This window comes from Lutjanus erythropterus, chromosome 17 (genome assembly GCF_056507025.1).
Source record: "Lutjanus erythropterus isolate fLutEry1 chromosome 17, fLutEry1.hap2, whole genome shotgun sequence".
NCBI classification, from domain to species: Eukaryota; Metazoa; Chordata; class Actinopteri; order Lutjaniformes; family Lutjanidae; genus Lutjanus; species Lutjanus erythropterus.
In genome coordinates, this window is record NC_139333.1 from 20,381,686 (window position 1) to 20,404,080 (window position 22,395).

A 22,395-nucleotide genomic window follows, 5' to 3' on the forward strand; every position below is an offset into this window, starting at 1 on the left:
AGACTCTTGTCTGAGCCAAAGTTCTCATCAAACCACAAAAAAAAAAAAAGAAGGATACGAAGGATGATATACTCCTAGAGTGGGTCCTAGAGTTGAGACCAAGGGAAAAATAAAGTTGACTATGAAGATGTTTTTATCTTAAAAAAAACAAAAAAAAAAAAAAAAAACAGAAGAGATTCCTTAAGGCAGTTCCTCAGAAATTCGGGGTCCGTGGTCAAATGAGCATATTGTAAGGGTCCTTGACATGGAAATTTTGGGAATAGCCTATAGGCTACATAATGTGTGATTTCTCAAATAACCTGTAATTATGCTGATGGACTATCTCACACATAAATGCTAAATTTGCTACGATTAAAATGCAAATTAGACCTCGTGGTTAATTTCTCACACATTTTAACCTTATTATGTATAGAAGACAAAATTATTTTTCTTTTTTGCTCTTTTTGTAGAGGAATGGAATAGCCTATGACCTGCTGGCCTATAAGGGTCTGCTTTCTATTAAGTAAATCTATTTGGGCAAAGTTCTCCTCAAACTGCAAAACATAATACGAAGGAAGGCTGTAATATATAATAAGTTTCCGATTATATAGCCTATTATATGGTAGGCCTGTAGTTTATCACACTATAGCCTGAGCCAGAGGCGCAGACTAATATGTATGAAAAACAAATTCCTATTATTAAGATTATCCTCGTTTGTACGTCAGTCCCATCACATGCGAATTTACTAATTTTTTTTACTATGGTGGGATATAGTACTGTTAAGACATTTGCACTGTGTCTATTTTTAAATTAAAGATAGAATTAGTCATACTCGGTAAATAAAATTTTGTCAGCGAGACAGAGCGAGATAGAGCAGTCCTGTATGGTCTAAAAGGGAACCCCAGAGACAAAAGATCTCGCGAGAGTGATCATTTTAACCCAAACCATAAGGTTTCTCTGATCCTAACAAATAGCTTTCTGTCTCTAAACCTCAGATTTTAACGACAGCGTTGTCTCATTGTAACACATTATTAGTTAGTACAAGGTGCACAATGAAGAAACACCGAATACAAATCTCGCGAGGTTTGCAGGTCTAGGTTTCCCTGCGATACGACCGTCCTGTGTCACATGATCTGTACAGGGACAACGGAAACATCGCTTTAGGTTAAATCAGCCAATCATATCACAGGCGGGAGCTTGAACTTTCGTTTCAACCAATCAGCAACCTCGGAGTATCGACAGCGGTTGCAAAGGGATTGAGCTTCACTCAGCCACATTGCTTCATAGCATTTTCCAAGTTATATGTTTGATATTTTATTGTAAAACAAGTCATATTATTAAGGCTTCTCAAGGAGTGCAATTAGTCGCAGTTGAACGACACCAAACTGAAGCGGTAAGTGAAGTAAAATGGCTAACAGCGGGGCTCGTAGCCTACTTTAGCATTAACGTTACATGCTAAAGCTAGTTAGCAAATACCGGTGGAAGTAGAAGTGGGCTTGGTGTAATTGCTGGATTTAAAGGAATAAGTCGTGTTTACATCAGTGAAATAAAACCAAAAACGATCGAAATCTCACAAAGGTATTGCTCCATCACCTTTCGCCACAGAAAATCGTGCTATTTGCAATTCTAGTTCTTTGTGGGGCTTGTTAGCTTAACGCACAGCCACTGTCACTGAGTTAGGCTAACAACAAGCAGGAGAGTCATTGATCCACCAGTGTGCCAGTTGTTTGCTCCAGATGTATTTCTGGAAATTTCATTTTTGAGAGGTGTTTTTTTTAGGTAGACAAAACGACATAACACGGATGTTTTGTAACTTTTGCTTATAGCTTTTTTTGATTCTCGGAATCGGAACATACTGATCTCAATGCATTGACCTCACCCTGTACTGTCAGTGTGTGGCTTTGGAAAGCAGTTTACTCACTTTAGACATGCCTGCTATTATTCAAGACATAAAACTACTGTTGTTTGTTTTGCATTAGCTCAAAGCAAACCATTACAATAACAAATCTTAATCTAACATTATGAATGTTAAAGTCACTTCCATTTAGCAGACAAGAATCCTGAACTTTATAGACATCAGTTTGTTTTGTCAGTAGCAGCTGTAGTTTAGTTTCACTTTATCTGGTTTTTGGATAGATTATATATAATTAATAACGAACAGGGGAATAACACTACCTGTGCCTTATTTAATGTAATATACCTGCAACACAGCCATTACTGAGGCATATGAACTTGGTGTTAAAGCCAAAGAAGTGTTGATAAAACTAAATGCATTGTTGTTTATACTGTTGTCTATCCATGGGTATCGTTTTGTAGGGATACACTATAATATCAACATGGCATCAGTACTGGCTGATGAAGGCTTTAAAATTAAGTAGCATATTGGCACAAAATAAACATTTCTGTTTAGATAACAGGCCAGGAAGGTCACACTTAAATTATGAACATGTGATGAGAGCATGTCTGTGGTGTGAAGGTGTTTTTGGAGTGTTTGAAGCTTTATATTTTATGTTTGCGTCTGCCAGTGGGCCATTATAGAGTGATTGATTTATTAGTCATGATAAGAGTAGGCATAATAATATGGTAATTGCTCTCTGGAATTAGGTGGAAAAAACTGTGCATATATTATTATCTGCAAATTGTTAAAAGGAGTTCGAAAATATCAGCATATTGGATATCTGCAAAAATACAATGTTGTGTATCCATATTGTCTTTTATTAAGGTATTATTATATTTATATATGTCATTAATTTGCCAATTATTACTCATTAAAGTCACATTGGAACTTCACTTAGTCTCAGTTTCAGACTTGATGGTATGTTTTTTCTCTGCAGATGACAGGCTCAAATGAGTACAAGCTAAACCAGGGACCAGAGGACAGCATCTCTGCTGTCAAGTTCAGCCCCAGCACAAGCCAGTTCCTGCTGGTTTCCTCGTGGGACTGCAGCGTCCGTCTTTATGATGTTGTCAGCAACACCATGCGGATGAAGTACCAGCACACAGCTCCAGTTCTTGACTGTGCTTTTTATGTATGTCCAAGATTTTTATGTTTGTTTAAGATCCTCAATGTCAAGGCATAGAAGTCTGGTACACACAGATAACCTTCCTCTTTTACTTGCAGGACCCAACACATTCTTGGAGTGGAGGGTTAGATGCACAATTAAAAACTCATGATTTGAACACAGACCAAGGTATGTCACAAACTGGCCAACTACTGATAAAAGCTCTCAGGCATTATCACTTCAACCTGTCGGAGATTCTCATAACTATGCAATTGTGTTGCTGTATGTGTTCATTCATGCTATTGTTTAATATTATCCTCAAACAGATACAATAGTTGGAACACATGATGCGCCCATTCGATGTGTGGAATACTGCCCAGAGGTTAATGTCATGGTAACGGGTAGCTGGGACAGATCAGTTCGGCTGTGGGACCCAAGGACGCCTTGCAATGCTGGCACCTTCACTCAGCCTGAAAAGGTAAAGCAAATGTGAGACACAGTACAGTACAGCAATGCAGTAAATGTGCAAGATTTTATGAATTACTATCTAAACTACCCACTGCCCACTAGTTTTTATGTGCAAGTTTTTGTCCCAGGTGTAATTTCTAATGATACAGTATTAAAGTTGCAGTGACATGGGATTTTTGGAGCTTCTTGCATAGTTATTAATTTGATGTATTTCGCAAAGGAAGAAAGGAATGAAGGACATAACGTGTACACTAATGGTTTATAAAGAATAAACTAGTAGGATATTAGGCAAAGAGACAATACTTGTTTGCTTACAGTATTTCCTGCAGGTTGAGTTCTTTGGGGAGGGTGGATGGGCTGAGAGGGGGTGTAGGGAGAAAAATCATTCTCATTCTACCAACACACCAAATTCTGCTCTCAAATGTAACACTAACGTTTCTTTGTTTACCTACCAATGGAGACTCACTGAAGAATAATTATCAGATATTTGTTTAAATTCACATGAACGGCTCTTAACATCAACATAATTTAGATCCTCTAAAGAGCACTTATTTAAAAAGAAAAGATTTGACGCTGGTTTGCCCACAAATCTTGTTGTTTCCTTCTTCCAAAACAGTGGTGAAAAACACCAGGAGCAAATGCCATGAGTTGAGTTTTCATTAAAACAAAATTATGACTGGTGTGTTAACTGCATGCCCATAAATCCGAGCACACAAGGCCAAATTGTAGTAAGCATATGACTGGTTGTTGATAAGCAATGCAGCATTTAAAATGCTATTTTGTAAACAGAGTCCAGTGCAGTCCTCATTCCACAACACACTAAGCTACATTAGATCACATCTAGCAAACTTCACAGAGAACAATGAAGACAAAACAGTGCCTCCCATCTGTTTTAGCTCAGTTAAAAATGCAAAAACACAGATTCGCATGGTAGTGTGTCATTCACTACCAAGCCTGTCACCTGTCTCTCCTCAGTTCTGCTCCATGTGTGGGTGTCAGTGGAGCAAGAAAGAAAGAGTATGACTTTAAATTCAGTTAAGGCTTTCAGAGGTTTAGGGTTTTTTTGTGTACAAAGTATCGATTAAATTGGATTTTGGACACATATATATTTGAAAGTTAAAACCTTGTAATTGTGTTCATTTCTTGTCTAATAGTTGTATATTACATAGTTGAAGTAGGTTTTATTTCATTGTTAATTGTTACACGTGCTTATGTAGGTATCATGTAAGACTTTTGGCATTGCTAGTGTTGTGCCTCCCTCTTGTCTCATACTTTGTTGTCTTTGTGAAAGGTGTATACCCTCTCTGTGGCTGGAGATCGCCTCATTGTTGGCACAGCCGTAAGACGAGTCCTGGTGTGGGATTTGAGGAACATGGGCTACGTACAGCAAAGAAGAGAGTCCAGTCTCAAGTATCAGACTCGCTGCATCAGAGCCTTCCCCAACAAACAGGTAGCACTTTGAATCAGAATCATAGAGCTCCAATGAAAGGTGCAGCCAACAGTTAAAACTTGACAGATAATTTACTCCTAATAGAGCATCGTCTTACAGATACAGATTCCTGGAACCTTAATATTTTCTGTCTTGGCTCCAGGGCTATGTCTTGAGTTCAATCGAGGGACGTGTAGCTGTGGAGTACCTGGACCCAAGCCAGGAGTTTCAGAAGAAGAAGTACGCCTTCAAGTGCCACAGGCTGAAGGAGGATGGAATTGAGCATGTTTACCCTGTCAATGCCATCTCATTTCACAGTGTTCATAACACCTTTGCCACAGGTACGATTGTCTCGTTAGTACTTGACAAAAGCATTTGTTTCTTCCTACATTTAGTTTGTTTCTTTAATGGGGCAATTTGTTTTTTATAAAGCTCAGATTTTCCTCTGACCTTTAGCACCAAGCTGTCAAGGTTGCATGAGGAACCCAGTAATTACAGATCCATATCTCAGCAGTAACACAGCCTAAACCTTTTGATGGTTGACCTTGAGCCTCTCCTTCTACCAGGTGGTTCAGATGGCTTCGTGAACATCTGGGACCCGTTCAACAAGAAGCGCCTGTGTCAGTTCCACAGGTACCCGACCAGCATCGCCTCGCTGGCATTCAATAACGACGGCACCATGCTCGCAATCGCCTCCTCCTACATGCACGAGAAGGGTGACATCAGCCACCCGGAGGACGCCATCTTCATCCGTCAAGTCACAGATGCAGAGACCAAGCCCAAGTGAGTGCCCCTCACCTCCCGTGTCTTCAGTATATGACGGTTTGGCCACTCGCTGAATCCGTGAGCAGCTGCATTTACAAGGAGCACGTCCAGCTGCAGCATATGCTGATCTGTATCTCTGTCCATCCACTCTTCAATATCCGACAGTTGACAGATAGACCGATTTAAAAACCTGAAAATCCTCCCCGCCGTTTGTGTGTCTATGCCTTCCTGAATATATACTCAGTGGCCAGATGAATAGAAACCTTCTGTACATTGTGATTCAATCCATGACAACAGCCCTGTAAGAAATATCACCTTTGTGAAAACTAGAAACTGATACAAAGACAGTCAGGTGGTTATATTTGAGACAGTTTGTGGTTGCAGAATTGTTTTGTATTATACTGGAATGTAATCATAATACTACTAATAGTAAAAACACTGTTTAATAGAAGAGAACTGTGTTCATTTCAGTTATGTTTTTATTTAGTTTTTGGTCACTGCAGGTGTAGCACAACTGCTAAAGCCCTGTAGTACATATCATGCAGCTGATACTCAATGTTAAGGAACAGGCATCTAAAAGAACACTGTATCAGTTAGGTCTGCAATTAACAATTCTTTTCATCACTGGTTAATTGTTTAGTCAATGAAATGCTAAGAAAATGTCCATCACAAGTTCGTAGAGGCCAAAGTGGTGTCTTCAGATAGCTTGTTTTGTCTGACCAGCTCTCCAGAACCAGAAGATATTTGGTTTACTAACACAGAAGAAAGAGAAACACAGCCAACCATCACATTTGAAAAGCTTGGACAAGAGAATGTTTGGAATTTTTGCTTAAAAAGTACTTAAATGATGAATTGATTATCAAAATAGTTCAGATATACAGTGTTATTAAAAATCAACTTATCTCACTTAGCAGTACATCAGCAGTACCTCAGTTCCTCAGACTGTGCTGAGTCTTCAACAGAAATAACATTATGAAATTGCATTCGATGAATGAGATGTGGCTTGTCTCCAGTGGTTCGCTGATTGAGTTGATTGAGTCTGTTCTCTACTGTTTTTGTTTTTTTTACAGGTCAACTTAATTCTGCCTTGGAATGGTTCCCTCTGTGTATGAAGCTTGTATCATACTTGGCATCCAATGTACCATCACCAGATTGTTTCCTGTTCTCTATTTTTCTATTCCAATGCAACAATTCTTTCTTTGTAAGAAGTGTTTGACACTTTTCTTCTCTTTTCTGTTTCATGTGAAATATTTCATTGTTTCGTGTATGTTCTTGTTGTTTTTCGTGACTAAAACTGATTCACTCTTTTTATACTCAGTTTTAACATGACTTTGTCACTCAGTATAATAAAGATTTTTAACCAAAAGAAAAGTCTGTTCATACTTAGCTTTTGTCACATGTATTACCTGTGAAAGAAAACCTGAGGAATGTTAGGAATGTGTCAGAGGGTGTTCTCTTGATGATGTGTTGACGGAAAGCGATGATTCACTTGTCTTGCCAAGGGCTCCACTTGCCCTCAGACAGTGACCTGTGCTGATAGACATCAGAGATCTTTGGCCTTCACCAGATCCTGCTTTATTGTTGGGAGAAAATTAGGAGAAAACCACCAAACTGGGTCACCCAGCTGGCAGACAGACCAGGGTGGAAGCACACAGCAGACCTGAGTGTTATCCATTTTATATTATTATGTTATTAACTACTTCAGCCATAAATGTACGTAAGTTCAGTGTATTCAACTAGTTTCTTTAAAGGTGCAGTATTACAATTCTGACACAAATGTATTAATCATTTTGTATCACCAAGCCTACAGACAGATTCCTATAGTCTCCTGACAGGGATGACATATTTTAGTAGTTCATCTTGAAAGTTAGCGTCGCTCTCTAACTGAAAGCCCCTCTTGCTGGCAAGCTAGCGTAGCAAACTTAAGTGGACAACGTTGACTAATTCATGCAGACTCCCAGGTCTGGTTTGCTGTGTGCAGGTGGAGAAACCCTAGCTTGCTTATGTTATTGCTAGCAAAATAATGTCTGAGTCTATGAGTTAGTTGGCTAGCTTGCTAAATTACTTCTCCAGCTAAAAATAAATGATGTAACTATAAAAGGTTGTATAGCGATTACTTTCTACAAACCAAGAGTGAGCTGAGTGACAACAACTTAACAGCCACTGGTACCATTAATAGCTCAGGTTGTGTGAAAGTTCTGCACAGAACCTGTAACATAGAAGATGCAGGGTGATAGCAGAGATGTTTCAGGGGGCTAAAACTTTTTTCATCATTATCGCTGAATTTATCTGCCGCAGTTTTGCAAGTTGTTACATTGGTGACAGAGTCTGATGCAACACAGACCTTTCTAATGCAGTATTCAGCATCACATGAATGAGCATAGCAAACACAGAGCAGTGCCCTGCAAAAGTCTAAGTGGTATCTTTTTCCCCGCAGTTCAGATTTTCAATTGCAACTAATGCAATTTCTGGAGCCCTTCAGCCAAAGCAGCAGAGAAGATATAGATGTCAATTATTCTATTTAAGAGCTCCAATTTTTTCTAATGGCTCTATCTGCTTCTGCGGTATCCTGGAAATGATTAGTTCGGATTGGTTAAATGATGTAACTAATTCCCATGATTGTCGATAATGAGTCCATCTTTGACGTTGGATTATGACTGCAGCTTAATATGAAATGGCATTCATTTTGGGACGTAATTACTGCCCGTGAAGCAGATGGAGAAAGGCCAGGGGTTTGTTGTTGGGGCTACAGCGAATTACCTTGTTTCCTGTCATCTTTGGCTTCCGCTAAATTGGAAAATTGAGTTCTTTGAGTGTGCATTAAAACTGTTAGGGTTTTCTTGTTTGTATTGGTTAGCTGTTTGATCGGGAAAAGTAATTTAGCAGCCAATTTGTCAGGGGAATTAAAGTAATTAGTATTTTTTTGTGACCATAGGACACATTTTGCAAAGAGACCCTTTTTATTCTCTATCTTAAAGGATTTATCCAGGTCTGTAATTTAAATTGCGGCAGATAAATGTGTTGCATTATCTGTCAGTATCTTCCTCCAAGCCTGTCTCCACAGAGTTCTCTCCTGCAAAGGGCCCAGTTAACCACATCTGCGGTCGTGTGGCCAGGCTCTGGTTTCCAACCGCTGAAGTGTTGCAGACACTTTGGCTCTACATGAAACCGTTACATGACAATTAAAATGGGTGATTGTGCTCCAACAGCCTGTCATGTGCATTTAACCCAACCACAAAAGGCTCTTATGTTCACTCAAGAGGGCACAGATGACCTTCAACCAGACACCTTATCTCTCAGGACCGGCTTCTAATATTATATCAAGCTGATGATGATACCGTCTTTCATGAGCTGAGCAGAAATGGGGAAATCACATGATGCATCAGGAAAATATTGACAGCATTATTTATCATGGTTTGTCTTCTGTTTCATTGCCATATACCATAGATCAGAGATGAAGATACAGTAACACCATGCATTAATGCAGTTTGTAAATTCATGATTTCAAGTAATACAGCAGCATTACTTCAGTTTATAAGAGTCTGTTTTTGCACAACAACAATAGATTATTTAATTGCAGGGCTTTCTAACCATATGGAGCCATGCTTCACTAAAGACGGTGTTGAAAAACTGATTTCCAGCTATAGCAGCACCAGTTCAACAGCTCTTTGTGATAATGGTCTTGTCTCAGTAGCAAGTGTGTCTGTGTTTTTATTGTTAAAGCTGTCTAGGAACAGAAACAAATGGTTTCAGATCTGTAGGGGCTATATTAAAGGATATTTGAGTATAAGTTTTTTTGTTGCTGTTGTAAGTAAATGCTTTATGCATGGTTAATAAATCCTTTATATATGTAAACCATGAATAAGGTCTTTGTCTCTTCTGTTAGCATTCAAATATAACAGGAGGACCTCTTCAGTGCAAACGTCAGTCTCTTCTCTTATGGAAAAGTGCAGCAGAGAAGTCAGTCCCAGTATGAAAACACACAGACATTATCATTTTAGTGGCTAACATTAGCTTTTGGAGGGACAAAGTCACTCACACACTTCTTAGTCTTCATAGTCTGATGCCAAACACCATCAAGACACAATTTAAACAGGATCAAAAAATAATTTGTCTCTTGTTGTTTATATTTTTTCAGAAATTAAGTCCCACAGTGGTCCACTGGAAGGGGCAGCAATCAATTAATGAGATGCTATGACAAAAATAAAAATATACATGTCTGTAATTTTCTATGGTTATTTTCAAAGACGTAGCTGGTGTCTCCATCTCTACTTACTCTAGTTTTAAAAGAACAAGCTAAATGACCAGTTTATGCTGGTGGATGTGGCTGATTTTTCTCAACCTGGCAACCCAAAGCTCACCATGTGAATGACTATTACTGACCTATAAAACATTGTTTTAAAAAAAGGCCTACCATTAGATCACTTTAAAAAAAAACAAAAAACTTATGTTGTAATGCAAACCTGATTAAAAAGTGGATTGAATATGGGTAAATGTAGATGGAGAACAAGGGTTATAAACAGGTGTAGAAGTGGAACATATTTCAATTTAATGATGTTTGTCTTTTAATTTTAAACAGCAGAGGTGGTCGCACTAAAAGATTTCTGTACAGACGCATCAGACTGGACCAAAATGAAGATCCTGGTCTTGTCCTGTATAGAATCGGCGTCCTGTTGCCGCTACATCCCAGCTGGGGAATGAAACCCGAGCTGTTCACTTGGACGTGGCTGTGGTCTGCCTCAGCACCTCACTCAGAGCTACCCCTGCCCCGAGGAGGCTTTTAAAGAGCTTTGGTGGGCAAGACAACATCTCCTCGAGAGCATTGTAGTTACATTAGAGCCTAATTAGACGGTAAAGCTCGAGGCCATGTATCCCACTGCTGGGTTTCACACTCGCAGCCATCCATCTCTTTACAGGCCAGGCAGGCAGGACTGACTTGTGAAGGGGACGCTCACCGGGGAGCTGGGTTACACTAAATCAAACATCTCTGGGCGTGACAGGAGGGTCACAGATTTTAGGCTTGAGGTACCACTGTAGCTCCGAGGCGTTGTGCTGCAGATTTATCAACTGGTAAAAAATGTGTAGCGTTGGTGTCTTAGAATCAGGCCTGAAAAAAACTAAGAAACCAGATTGAATTCATCACTGTTAATTCAGAATGTGAATGACAGATTTTATGGTTGTAGCATGTTGAATTTATATTACAGGTTTTAAACATAAAGAGCCAGAAAATACTAAGGACATATACTTGATTTTTGATGTAAAGATGGCAGCGACGGTCAGTCTGCAGTTGTCTTCTAGACTGAAATATCGAAACAACAACTGGATGGATTGCCATGAATTTTTGTACAGATATTCATGTTCAGAATGGACTTATCTGGTTTTACCATGTTTCTATACTTTCTATACTTACTATCTTAATGTTTATCATAAATAGTCCAAGTAGCTGCATTTGTATCCATCATAAATCAAGCAAGCCTAAAATGAGTTTAGATCATCTGGAAATCTGGCCTTTCACATGATGGGAGTGCTCCTGTTTTTGCAGCGTGTGATGTTCTGGATTGCTTGTCACATATTTTGGGTGTTGGTGTTAAGGTTTCTCTCCAGTCTTGATGTGGCTGTGTTGTATGCATCTTTGCCACCAGACCAAAAGGAAGATTTTTTTGGTTTTGGATAGAGCCCTCACCTCTGCATATAGGCTTTCTAGTTGGGGAATGATTTTATTGTCACTCACGTTATCATTTAGCAACTTTTAGACCATTTAAGTATTAATCCATACTTTCCTTCCCTGAAAGTCAAGCGAACAGAAATCCTAGTAAACATTCATTTCAAAAGGTGAATTGTGGAAATTTGTGCAAAAAAAAGGGGGCAGCATTCAAATCAGCATTCATGCCGCCTGTCAAACTGATGAATGTATGTGTAAAGAAAGTGGGGGCAGTCAGTGCATTGGGGTCATGTTTGAAAATGTATGGCCAGGGGGCTCCAGAGCTGCAGAGATTAAAGGTGAAGAGAAAAGTGAACTCTTGTTTATCACTTTTCCTCACCGAGAAAAGGAAACAGCTCAGCACAGTTGTATATGTATACTGATGGATTTATTCAGGGGTTTGTTCTGATTAAATATTTCAGGTGTTGTCTACTAAAAAAAGAGACCATGCTTGATGAAGGACACCTTTCCCGTATAGAGGGTGTCATATTATACCATGGCTTGTTAGTTAATTTCCTCAAGGGGTGAAACCACAGGCACTTAAACATAACTGATCCACGTCCTATAGAGCCACCTGCTATGCTCTATGAGAACCATACCATGGATCACACAACATATTCCACTTGAAGACATAGAACCTGTTGCATTGTGTCGATGATTTGCGGTCAGCTTTGGAGTGACAGGCAGTTTTCTTTGCGCCGGCGAAAAAATACGACGAGGGCAGATCCCAGGGGGGACTTTGGAAAACAGTAACATGTTATCCCCATTTAAACTGAAAATCAGATTGCAGGTCTTTTCAGGCCAGCCTCTTTGTACGCTCTCCATGTCTATGAAGCCCTCTGTGCTGTTTAATGGGTTCATGGCCACAGGGCAAGGGTTACAGTTTGTCCTTCCTGCAATTAGCATTCACGGTTAGCTTAGCAGAACTAATGCACCACATCTTTGAGGCTCAAGTTTCCTGTGTGCCTCTGAGCGAGATTTAACTGACTCCTTGTATCCATTTCAACCTGCTTTATTAGATGGTATTGGCAAAATCCCCTGAAGAATACCATTTCCAGCCAGCTATTATCAGCCAATTAAGTGTCGGTGTCACAATGGACAGTCAGAGGAAAGGGATAAACTTGCGCAGGTTATATAGTTTTAAATATATTCACACAAGGGTCTGAACGATCAGCGACATGCAGAGCTAAGGCTTCCTGAGTCGCCCTCGTTTTCACCTCAGATCAATATGGGCCACTTCCGTTCTATTGTCAATCTATATTTTTTCTCACATTTTTTCTCTGTTTTGTCATTATTTTCTCGTCTGGTATGCCCGGTGACATTTAGGTCAAGACTCTGTGATCTCACGCAGGAACATTTACACCAAGGCTTTTGTCGTAGCAGCTGTGGGCCGTGGGGATCTCATGGTTCTTAAGTGACACCGCTGCTAAAATGAAGCAGCTCCAAGCAGTTTTCTGATATTAGTTTTCTCTGTGTTGTGTAATATTACATAGTTTATGTGTGAATCCACAGAAGTTTATGTAGGTTGACCACAGCATTGTTTGAGAACTATAGCAAATATGTAGGCTGTAATGTGAATGCATCTTCTTAAGTTATAGGTCCAACAGTAAAGACTCTGTCAAATGCCTGTTAGATCACATCCCTGGCCATATCGTACACTGTTACAGAATATATCCCATTGAGCATTTCTCCATTGAAAGGATGTTTAAAAAATGATTTATTTGACATCTGACATTCACTGTTAGACCATGTTTTGAAACAGTGAAAAGTTTTTATCCTCTACAATGTGCAAATAGCATATTTATGACATTTTATGTGAAACATCACACGCGTTGAAATCACATTTTAGTCTAAACCACATTTCGACTACCGGTGAAGTATGACTTTGGAGAAATACTGTCACTCTTTCAACGTAAACATGAACAAAATATTTTTTGTGCCGCGTTGATGACGTTACTGCATTTTAGCTGGTTGAAAAGAGGTCGATAAGAGACACTGAGTCTAATGTGCCTTTGAAAAATGACCCAGTGTCCTCTCTTGTTCCTGCAGAAAAGTGTGCATTGCATCCAACTTCTAGGATAATTGAAATGCTTGCTTGTGCTTCAGCTCATTAACTTTACCCACTGCTACATCTCGCAAGAGCGTAATTGTTACTGCTCATCAGCTCTGGAAAAAAATGATGTGTTTAATTATTTTTTACCATTTGCACAATCAGGTAGGCAAGTTGCAAGATTTATTAGCTTGATATGGCATTTTACCTGCCCGGGACAATTGGGCAATCCCTATAGCCAAGCCCTGCAAAATATGACTTTAAATATGGTTGGTTTGAACCAACCATTTGACCTTTTTTATGGCATCCATATTGATTGGCTCTGCTACATCAAAGGGAACAGAACCTTAATTATTATAATTGCTAACACCTGACATCCAGCCATCAATCAATCTTCAACTCAGCCTCCTGTTTCACTAAGAAAGATTGCAAACACCTTGTCTCACTGTCCCCTTCCAAGCATGTAGGACCTGCAGTGGATATGAAACTCGTGCAAAACGCAAAAGGTTGTATCTAGAGCAAGTATTTGATTTGTCCATTATGGGTTACTGTAGAAACATATCAATGCAACATGGTGAGCTATGTGGAAGAGGGCCTGTATTATTATTATATTCAATTTCTGCCACATTCTGCACACAGATTCCCCACATATCCAACAAACTGGACCCTTAACTAAGTTTAAAGAGCTAGTTTGCCTGATCTTGTTTGGGAGGCAGATTTTTAAAACAGATATTTAGACGTCAAGTAAGGGTAGAGTTCAATGAAAGAATTGAATGTTACTAGTAGTTAATGTCTATACTTATTATGGATGTGGACATTAATGTTTTGGCTGTGTGTTTAAGCTCCAACCTGTGGCTAAGCAGGGAAAAATCTATATGTTATTGAATATAAAATACATTTGTCATTTCCTAAGTGCATTCTGTCTGAGTGATCAGACACCGCAGTGCATTACACAGTCAAATCAATGACACAAAAAAGAGGTGCTCTCATAAACAGCTTTTGATTATTGGACATAATTAAATTCTCTGAAATCAGTGAAGTGAAACACTGTGTTGTTTCATCGACTTAAATGCAGATTAAGCAAACTAATGTGAGCCCAGAGATCAATGCATTCATCTGCTGATGTTTCCCTGCGTAGAACAGCAATGCATTGAGACATCTGGCTCTAACTCATCATCGTCCACACATTATATTATTATTGATGGCTCTTGCCTCAGGCTAGTCCATTTGTTTTTCAGATTTGTGACAGGCAGCAGAATGCTGGATGGAGGTTTATTCTGCAGCCATGCCTCACAGCTCTCTCTTATTTCTCTATTGATCATCATACCTCCCAATAATCTGCCGCCTGACACATTTGACAACATTATGTGGAACAGGTCAGAGGACAGCGCTAATGAAACTGAATGATGGATGCTGTTATCTGCAGCATTAACCTTGCTAATAGTTGTCACAGGCAACACATTTACCCGCACATAGCTGTGACCCTGCAGAGCCTGCAAAAAGCCGAGCATTCATGGAAGTGGTCCAGTGGCATTTACGTGAAAGAATGCAATAAAACATCACACAGTGTTACGGCCCAGCAAGCATCTGCAGGTCATAATATGTCTAGTGTTTTGGTTGTCTAAATAATTATTGTTTTATAACAGTATTTGAATGGTCATGTTTCATCGTGACGCAGACTACAAGTTGAAGTATAGTCACTGAAATGAAGTCAAAACAACAGTTGTATCTGAATGCCTAAAAATATTCTTTTTTTTTTTTCAGTCACATTTCAGCAGGTTTTAATTTAGATGTTCAGAAGGTCTTCTGAACAAAACCATGAGAGGATGCCTCTGGAAAAAATATTAGAGGACCACTTTTGTATGAATTAATCAAAGCTCAAATCTTACTTAGTTTAAAACATTATTTTAAATGTTGCCAGTATAGTGTCCCAATGTTTGAGATGCTGTGATGTCTTAGCAACTTTGCAGCAACGCCATCATATAGTAGGAAACATCCTGCAGAGGACTTTGAACAGATGTTGCAAAAATACAGTAGAATATCTGTTCAATTGTATCATTTCAAAAACGCAAAAGCATCATAACTAATGGCAATGTTGTAACTGTAATGTTGCAGTGACGTCATTGCAGCGTCACAAGTGATACATCACAATCGCAGCGTTGCAGGGTCATACTGTTTTTGTAGGAAGGGATTTTCAGAATACTGTTGGGACAATATCATAAGTTTTTGTCATTGTCTGACTTCTTTGATTCAAATAAATATTGTAAATGATATGTAATGGGATGGTCTCATCAAAATAATCTCTGAGTGACTGTGAGAAATGCAGAAAGTGTTGTAACCATCCCCAGTCTCCCCTACATGTAAACACCCAGGAAATAATTCTGTGCTACATTTTTTAAAATTTGCATCTGGGGAAAATGTAAACAGCAGCAACAAGTTACAATAATATGGGTTTAATTTTCACATGTACTTGTGAATGTTACGTACATTTAATTCCAAATCCCAGTAAATCCTATGTACTGGATCTTTAACTTTGAAAATAGTCCTGAAAAAGTGTGTGTGTGTGTGGGGGGGGGGATTATAGTTGACTGTTTACTATAGTATAGTAAATAATCAACAAAATAGATTTTAAATGAGCACAATGAGAAATTAAACCACACATGAATGTAGGCAATTTATCCAAACAAGATGAAAGAGGGCAGATATTTTACATGTCTGGATTTTTGTCAGAGTCTTAGAAATGGGGTAGAATGAAATGACATTGTAAAAAATCACATTCTGTGCGAGCACTGTGAGTGAAGTCATAAGAGAGGTCTGTAACACCAGGCGTGAAGTGAGCTGTATGACTGCCAACGCTCCGCTCTGCTCCTCTCCACTCCACACTCTCCACACTCCTAATGTATCCCTCTCAATAGCCGGGGACAAGGGGAGAAAAGACTGCTTGTGTGAAGCACAAAAAGCCCCACCGCCGCCACGTTCGCAGCAGTAATTGGCAAGGAAGCTTCATTTCATTCACTCCTGTCAGTCTTTTGTTGTGCTGTGGGTTTTTACAAGTGTGTTGCTTTTGAGAGTTGTTTCAAAACTGGCTAATTTCTGCAGCCCCCTGCCTGTTGTTACCCATGTGCCCATTTATTTATTATTTCATGAATACACAATTGAAAGATTCTTTCTTTTTTATGCTGGACACTGAAGTGTATTAATAACTAAACCTTTAATAGTGTCTTGATGATACTTTTGAGTACCCTACTTAATTTTGAACATCTGCAAGAGGTGGAAAAACATTTAATCTCTTATGAATCCTCCTGCTTTCACGCTCTGAAAGCTTTGATGCTGTTCAGTAAAGTAGCGGTCACAGAATAGAGGTTGGTGGGCATTAGAGGGACAGCCTGACTCCTTTCATCATCACATTGTAGTAGTTGTATAAAAGCCTGCAAAAAGTAGCTTGTAGTTATGTTTTCACCACAATTACACTTTATCCTGTTGTAAAATGCATTAGAAGATTTTTCAGTATATTACATCAGTGCATTTCTTTTCTCATAAGCACTCTTAACCTTCTGATACATCAGCTTTGAATGAGTACTGCGGCTAAGAAAGGTCTCGGGGAAATATCTATTTGCTTTTTCAGGTGCGATTCAGTCACTGTATGTATTTATCCTGTATTTATGTGAGCATTTACATGTTCACAAGAGTTATACAGCAATGTTGTGTGCCAGTGGTTCTCAGACTGTTTCGCTTTTGACCCCCGAATATCTATGTCGCATATCTATGAGTTGTGAGCATCAAAGAGTTATTTTCCCTCTTTCAAAAAACTTTATGGAGCCTGAATGGATTGAGCTCTAAAGTATTTTGCAAGAATAGAACAGAAAATGTTAGGCACCACCATTGGTTTCAAAGGTTGGGAAGCACTGGCACACGGCCTCAAAGTTGGGGAGAATATCAACAGTTCTTATTTGGACTATGCCTTTAGTATAAAGTAGTTTGTGTGAAACTGTTGACAGCAGGGTCTTTGGATTGACCAGAGTAACTTGGGACAGCCAGTGGACGATATGAAGGGGGATGACACGTCCCTGGTTAGAAAATGACCAAAATGCATCCTCTCTGTTAACCTGCCATCCCTCTTCTAAATTCTCTAGCTGCAGAGAGAATGTAGAAGGATTGTTTAGTCTAGTCCGCCTGACTCATCGATGCTTTATTTGACTGAGGTTTGTGCAAGTTAGAATCTATGGCCCTAACCATGGCTCTGAAACATCAGCAGCCTGACTGTACCACACCCTTCCGTCAGTTTAAGAATTGTTCCCAAAAGAGTATGTTCACTTGTGACAGGTAAACAAACTGGTCTTTTTACCACAACAGTGCTGTGTCTCAACAACTACTGGATGGATTGTTATGAAATTTGGTGCAGATATTCATGATGGGCAGACAATATATCCTAATGTCTTTGGTGATCCCTTCACTTCTCCTTTAGTGTAACAATGAGATCGATGTTTGTGGTTTGTTACTGAGATGTCTTGAAAAGTACTGGACTGATGGACGGCCATGCTACAGTCGTGAATTGTAACATTTTAATTTGTCCAGTTGCATTTATGCTTCAAAAATCATAAAAGTGGTGTGAAGATTAGCTTTCTCAACAGAACATGCAAGTATCGGACATTTTGTCCACAGATCTTATTTATTTCTGCACTAATCCAAAAATTCCATTGGCCTGTTGTGGAGGGAACCAGAGCGATGCTGAAGTGGGTAAATGGGAACTTGACTTAAAGAAATACGTCATCCCTGCATCGCTCTACACCTGCAGAACTAATGACATTTCCATTGGTCTCAGCTGGGCCTTGTGTTAGTACTAATTCACAAATATTTGCATGCGAATTTGCGAAAGTTGATGAGAATGGTAAACATTATAGCTACACGCTAAACATCAGCATGTTAGCATTGTCATTGTGTCATCATGTGCTGGCATTAGCATTTAGCTCAAAGCACCACTGTGCTTATACAGCTACTAGCATGACTTAAACATGACTTTAGTTCTGTTTAAATAAAGTTTAAACCAAATCTCTTTGCATGGCTAGATCCTAGCATTCAGTGAGAAAATTAACTTTTTAAAAAGAAACAGTTGAACTGACCTATAAGCTGCCATAATGGTTATAAAATGCTTTTATTACTGAAGCAGTTGAAGTCAACCAGCTGCCATGATTACAGGTGGATAAGAGATTCAAGAATTGCTGAATATTAATGCAGTAACAGTCACACTGCATGTTGGTGTTCACGTTGTGTTTACGTAGGGGTGCAATAAGAGCCAAGAGTCATTCCTAACTGTTTCCCCACTTAGAGTAAACACAGCATTCCCCACGGGGTTAGACTCTCAGTACAACACAATCTCATCTCTAGGGCCCTTTACAGACGAAACAGGCTGCATCTCAGAAAATATTACAGTCAAAAAGAGTGTGTTGACCTGCGCCTGATCACAACCTTTGAACCAGTCAAGCTGAAGCAGCAAAATCACAGATGATGGGGTGGGGGGGGGGGGGGGGGTTCACATAAGCTGGTCAAACCGGTTGAGGAGTTTGTTCAGCGCTGAAATTCGGCTGTCAAACTGCATCTGTGTTCAAGCAGGTGAAAGGAAAACAGTTATGTCCTTGAATACAGCGCTGCGGTGGAGGATTTCCCAGTCCACAGTTCCATGTCCAGAACAAAAGAAAGATCAATCCAGTCACCTGACCTGCCAAGCCTGGGGACTGACCGAATGGGAAGATGTCAGATTTGGACACATGGTCTTACTGCAGGGTCAAGAGTTTTGGTTCTTTACTTCCCAGGCTCACCAACTCTTCCCATATGTCCAAACATGTAACTTAGAGATGGTCAGAATATCTGTAGGCTGCATGACGTACATGTTTACTGCAGAGGACAACCACCACATATTTACAGCTGATTCTATTGTGCTATAGATTCACCATAACTCGATATCCGGGAGGACTTCCATCTGAACAGAACCCTCATTGATTCAGTTTCCAGAGGAATTGCAGCCTGGATCAGTTTACCTTGTTACCTTGTCACACTATGTTCTGGTCTGATCTCCATGTCCATTTCCGCTCAGCTTCCCCTCCCTCTCGCCACCACGCTGCCCAACAGAGCTCGCATTGTCCCTGTGGCCAGTCATCCATTCCTAATATCCAGTCTTTTACCGCGCTGGAGATGTGCTACATGCTTTCAAAGGGCAGAGCGAGCAGTTGATGGACGCCCTCCATCCCCCAAACAAAGATTTGAGGAAATCTTGTGACCCAGTAGGACAAATGATTTTAAATATTACAGATCATTTGAACCACGCAGATCTGGAGGATGCAACCAAAGTGAAGGAAACCACCTTATTTTTTTGCTTCAAATATTTTTATTATGAGACCAGATAGTACAAATACATGTAAACATAAAAACACTTCATAATACCATGACTAAAAAACACACACACACCAATGAATAAAACAACCATGCTTAAATCAATCGGTAAACAATCATGCTTCTTTTGTTGGCTTGATGCTGAAAGTGCTTGAAGTTAAAAAAAAAAAAGAACAAAACGTTTATATGAAAGGGATAGTTTGGGCTTTTCGAAATCGTTGAATGAGGTCAACGGCAGTGTTTTAGCCACTTTAAAAAACATCCACGTAGTCTTTTCTGACTTTAAAACCACAGTTGCAACCAGGCAAGTGGTAAAAAGAATTTAAATATTTTGGTTATAGTTAATTAATTGCTAAGGTGAATTTTCAAGCAAAAATGGCAGAAAATGTTGTTTTCAGCCTCTCAAACAGAGATTCACCACTTTTCTCTGTTTATTAACATATTAAACAGAATATCTTGGGTTTTTACTTGATAACAGCTAATACATAAAACAATTTTTACAGGGGTGATAAAAATTAACTTCAGGCAAGTAGATATCTGTCCTACTTGCCAAATCGGGCAAGTGAAAAAACCCATTTACGTCGCACACCGAAAGCCACCAGACTCCGTTGGCAAAAACATTCATTTTAACTTGCAGAAGGCAGGAGTTGCTTGTCTACGACTACCACGATTGGTTAGTTTGTGTGATTTCAGTTTATCCAAACTAACCTTTTAAAACACCAAAGTCACACGATAACATGAACAAAATAACCCAATGAGGCAGCAGCAACTCCTGTGCTCTGTGAGGTTAAATCAGTGTTTTTGCTAAGTGAGATTTGGCTTATATAGCAATGGTTTCCTGTAAAGCAGTGAAAATATTCTAAATATAGGGCACATTTAAACTGACATTTATTCTTTTGGGAGCCTAAAATACATTTTGCTGCCGACACTGTCCACAGCTTTGTATTGCTTAGCTTTCCCCACCAGTACTCCTTCTGCTTTATCAAGCCGGGGGCCAGCTGACCACCATCTACAATTATGGTTAAGTACCTCATATAACCCCACTTTAAAAAACCCAAACTATGCCTTTAAGGTATAATGAAACTACAGTAAAACCTGCATGCACCCATCACTTAACAGAATTACATAAAGCAGTTTCCTTCCAATCCCAGATCATCTGATATTGTCAATATTGTTTGTCAAGTGTTGTGGAGGAAACGGTTCCTGAGGACACTCGTGAAGTTTAAATATGCAAAGACAACAAATTCATCAAAACACTTGGAAATTCAAGCAATGTTTACCAAGATGTGAGAACAACCAGAGTCTGAAAAATGTGCGCCTACAAATGCGAACAGCACAGTGCTGTTCTGTACGACCGCCGATGATCTGAGCCTCAGGTAAAACATTAAAACAGACATTTGAAAAAAGTGAGGAGCTTGAGTACAGTGTAATGATGTTTCAGGTAGAGAGATGCCATGCAAAGAGATACCATCAACACAGAGAGCTCCTTCTATTGCATTAGCTAAAGGCACTGATATCTTGATAGAAATAACTTCATTTTGGCCGCTACCAGGCACAGTAAATACAATTGCTAGCTGTTAGCGCAGCTGTGTAAGCCTGGTAACTGATGGAAAGTGACTCAGACACAGTTATGAATGGAGCTGGTGGCTGCGCCTGTGCGCCCTTGAATATGTTATCATCTCCTCTGTGCGGTGGAGCATATTAATAAAGCACCTTACAGTTACACCATCTAAACAGACCGTAAATCACCGCCCATTAGACCCACAGAGGCAGTAGCATGCTGGGCCCTCATCGTGCTAGAGGCCACCAGTTTTTAACCGCCACAATTAACACATTAAACACTTCAATCCTGAACCGATGTGACACAATCAGCTAACATAATGATTAATTAATGGCTTGTGTAAAGTGTGGGCCAGCCCTACAAATTCAAAACAAGAGAAAGTTAATCAGACTAATTGTCTGAAACCATCTTCATTAACATAATATTGCCACTGAGGTTTGGAGAAGCAGGGAAATTGGAAAACGGGTCTTTTCTTCTCTTTTCTTTTCTTTTCTTTTCTTTTCTTTTCTTTTCTTTTCTTTTCTTTTCTTTTCTTTTCCGTAAATGCTCTCTTAAAGACATTCAATACTTGTGTTAATACAATATACAAAATACAAACACTGCATAGTAAAGGCACTCAGTAAAATGTGTTTAGGATGAAGCTACATTAAGGCTGGGTTGCACCAACAAGGATTCATTTTTAAAGCTGATTAAATGGTTTAACTTTATTTTATAAATCATGTTTTAGCTTTAAATGATAACTTTTAAAGTAGCTTAAAATGAGGAAAAATATATTTAAACCTCTCTTTAAACTTCAGATTTTACTCTAACCCTAGTTTAAATTTAACTGTATGTTATGTATGTATCCATCGATCCATTGACCACTTTTTTTTTGAGATTGCGAAAAACAATCAAGTTCCTCGAAGAAAGTTAAGGGACAAACCGAACCTAATTTAGTTTTATGAAGCATCTCTTCTTTCTTTCACTCCACTTGATAATTTGGCCAACAAGTTTTTCTGAAAGGAGGAGGAATTAGAGCTTCTCTCCTGAGCCATCATGAGTAGGCTAAACTTT

At 39.3% G+C, this 22,395-nt stretch overlaps 1 protein-coding gene across 2 annotated transcripts; it reads left to right on the forward strand.

Moving 5' to 3' along the window:
- The first annotated feature begins 1,229 nt into the window (after positions 1-1,229).
- Positions 1,230-7,014, forward strand: bub3 (BUB3 mitotic checkpoint protein). Of its 2 annotated transcripts, XM_084741553.1 has the most exons (8): positions 1,230-1,372; positions 2,814-3,008; positions 3,101-3,170; positions 3,308-3,459; positions 4,741-4,899; positions 5,042-5,219; positions 5,445-5,661; positions 6,714-7,014. In XM_084741553.1, exons 2-8 carry the CDS (start codon positions 2,814-2,816, stop codon positions 6,721-6,723), a joined length of 981 nt encoding a protein of 326 aa, XP_084597679.1. In that variant the 5' UTR covers positions 1,230-1,372; the 3' UTR covers positions 6,724-7,014. The 2 variants fall into 2 exon arrangements, with proteins under 2 accessions (XP_084597679.1, XP_084597680.1); XM_084741554.1 differs by lacking the exon at positions 6,714-7,014 and having other exon boundaries at positions 5,445-6,181.
- The last annotated feature ends 15,381 nt before the right edge of the window (positions 7,015-22,395 follow it).

Coding starts and splice junctions, on each gene's coding strand:
- bub3 (XM_084741553.1), top strand. CDS start 2,814: ATGACAGGCTCAAATGAGTACAAGCTAAACCAGGGACCAGAGGACAGC. Junction 3,171..3,307: donor TGATTTGAACACAGACCAAG/GTATGTCACAAA, acceptor ATCCTCAAACAG/ATACAATAGTTGGAACACAT. Junction 4,900..5,041: donor GAGCCTTCCCCAACAAACAG/GTAGCACTTTGA, acceptor TCTTGGCTCCAG/GGCTATGTCTTGAGTTCAAT.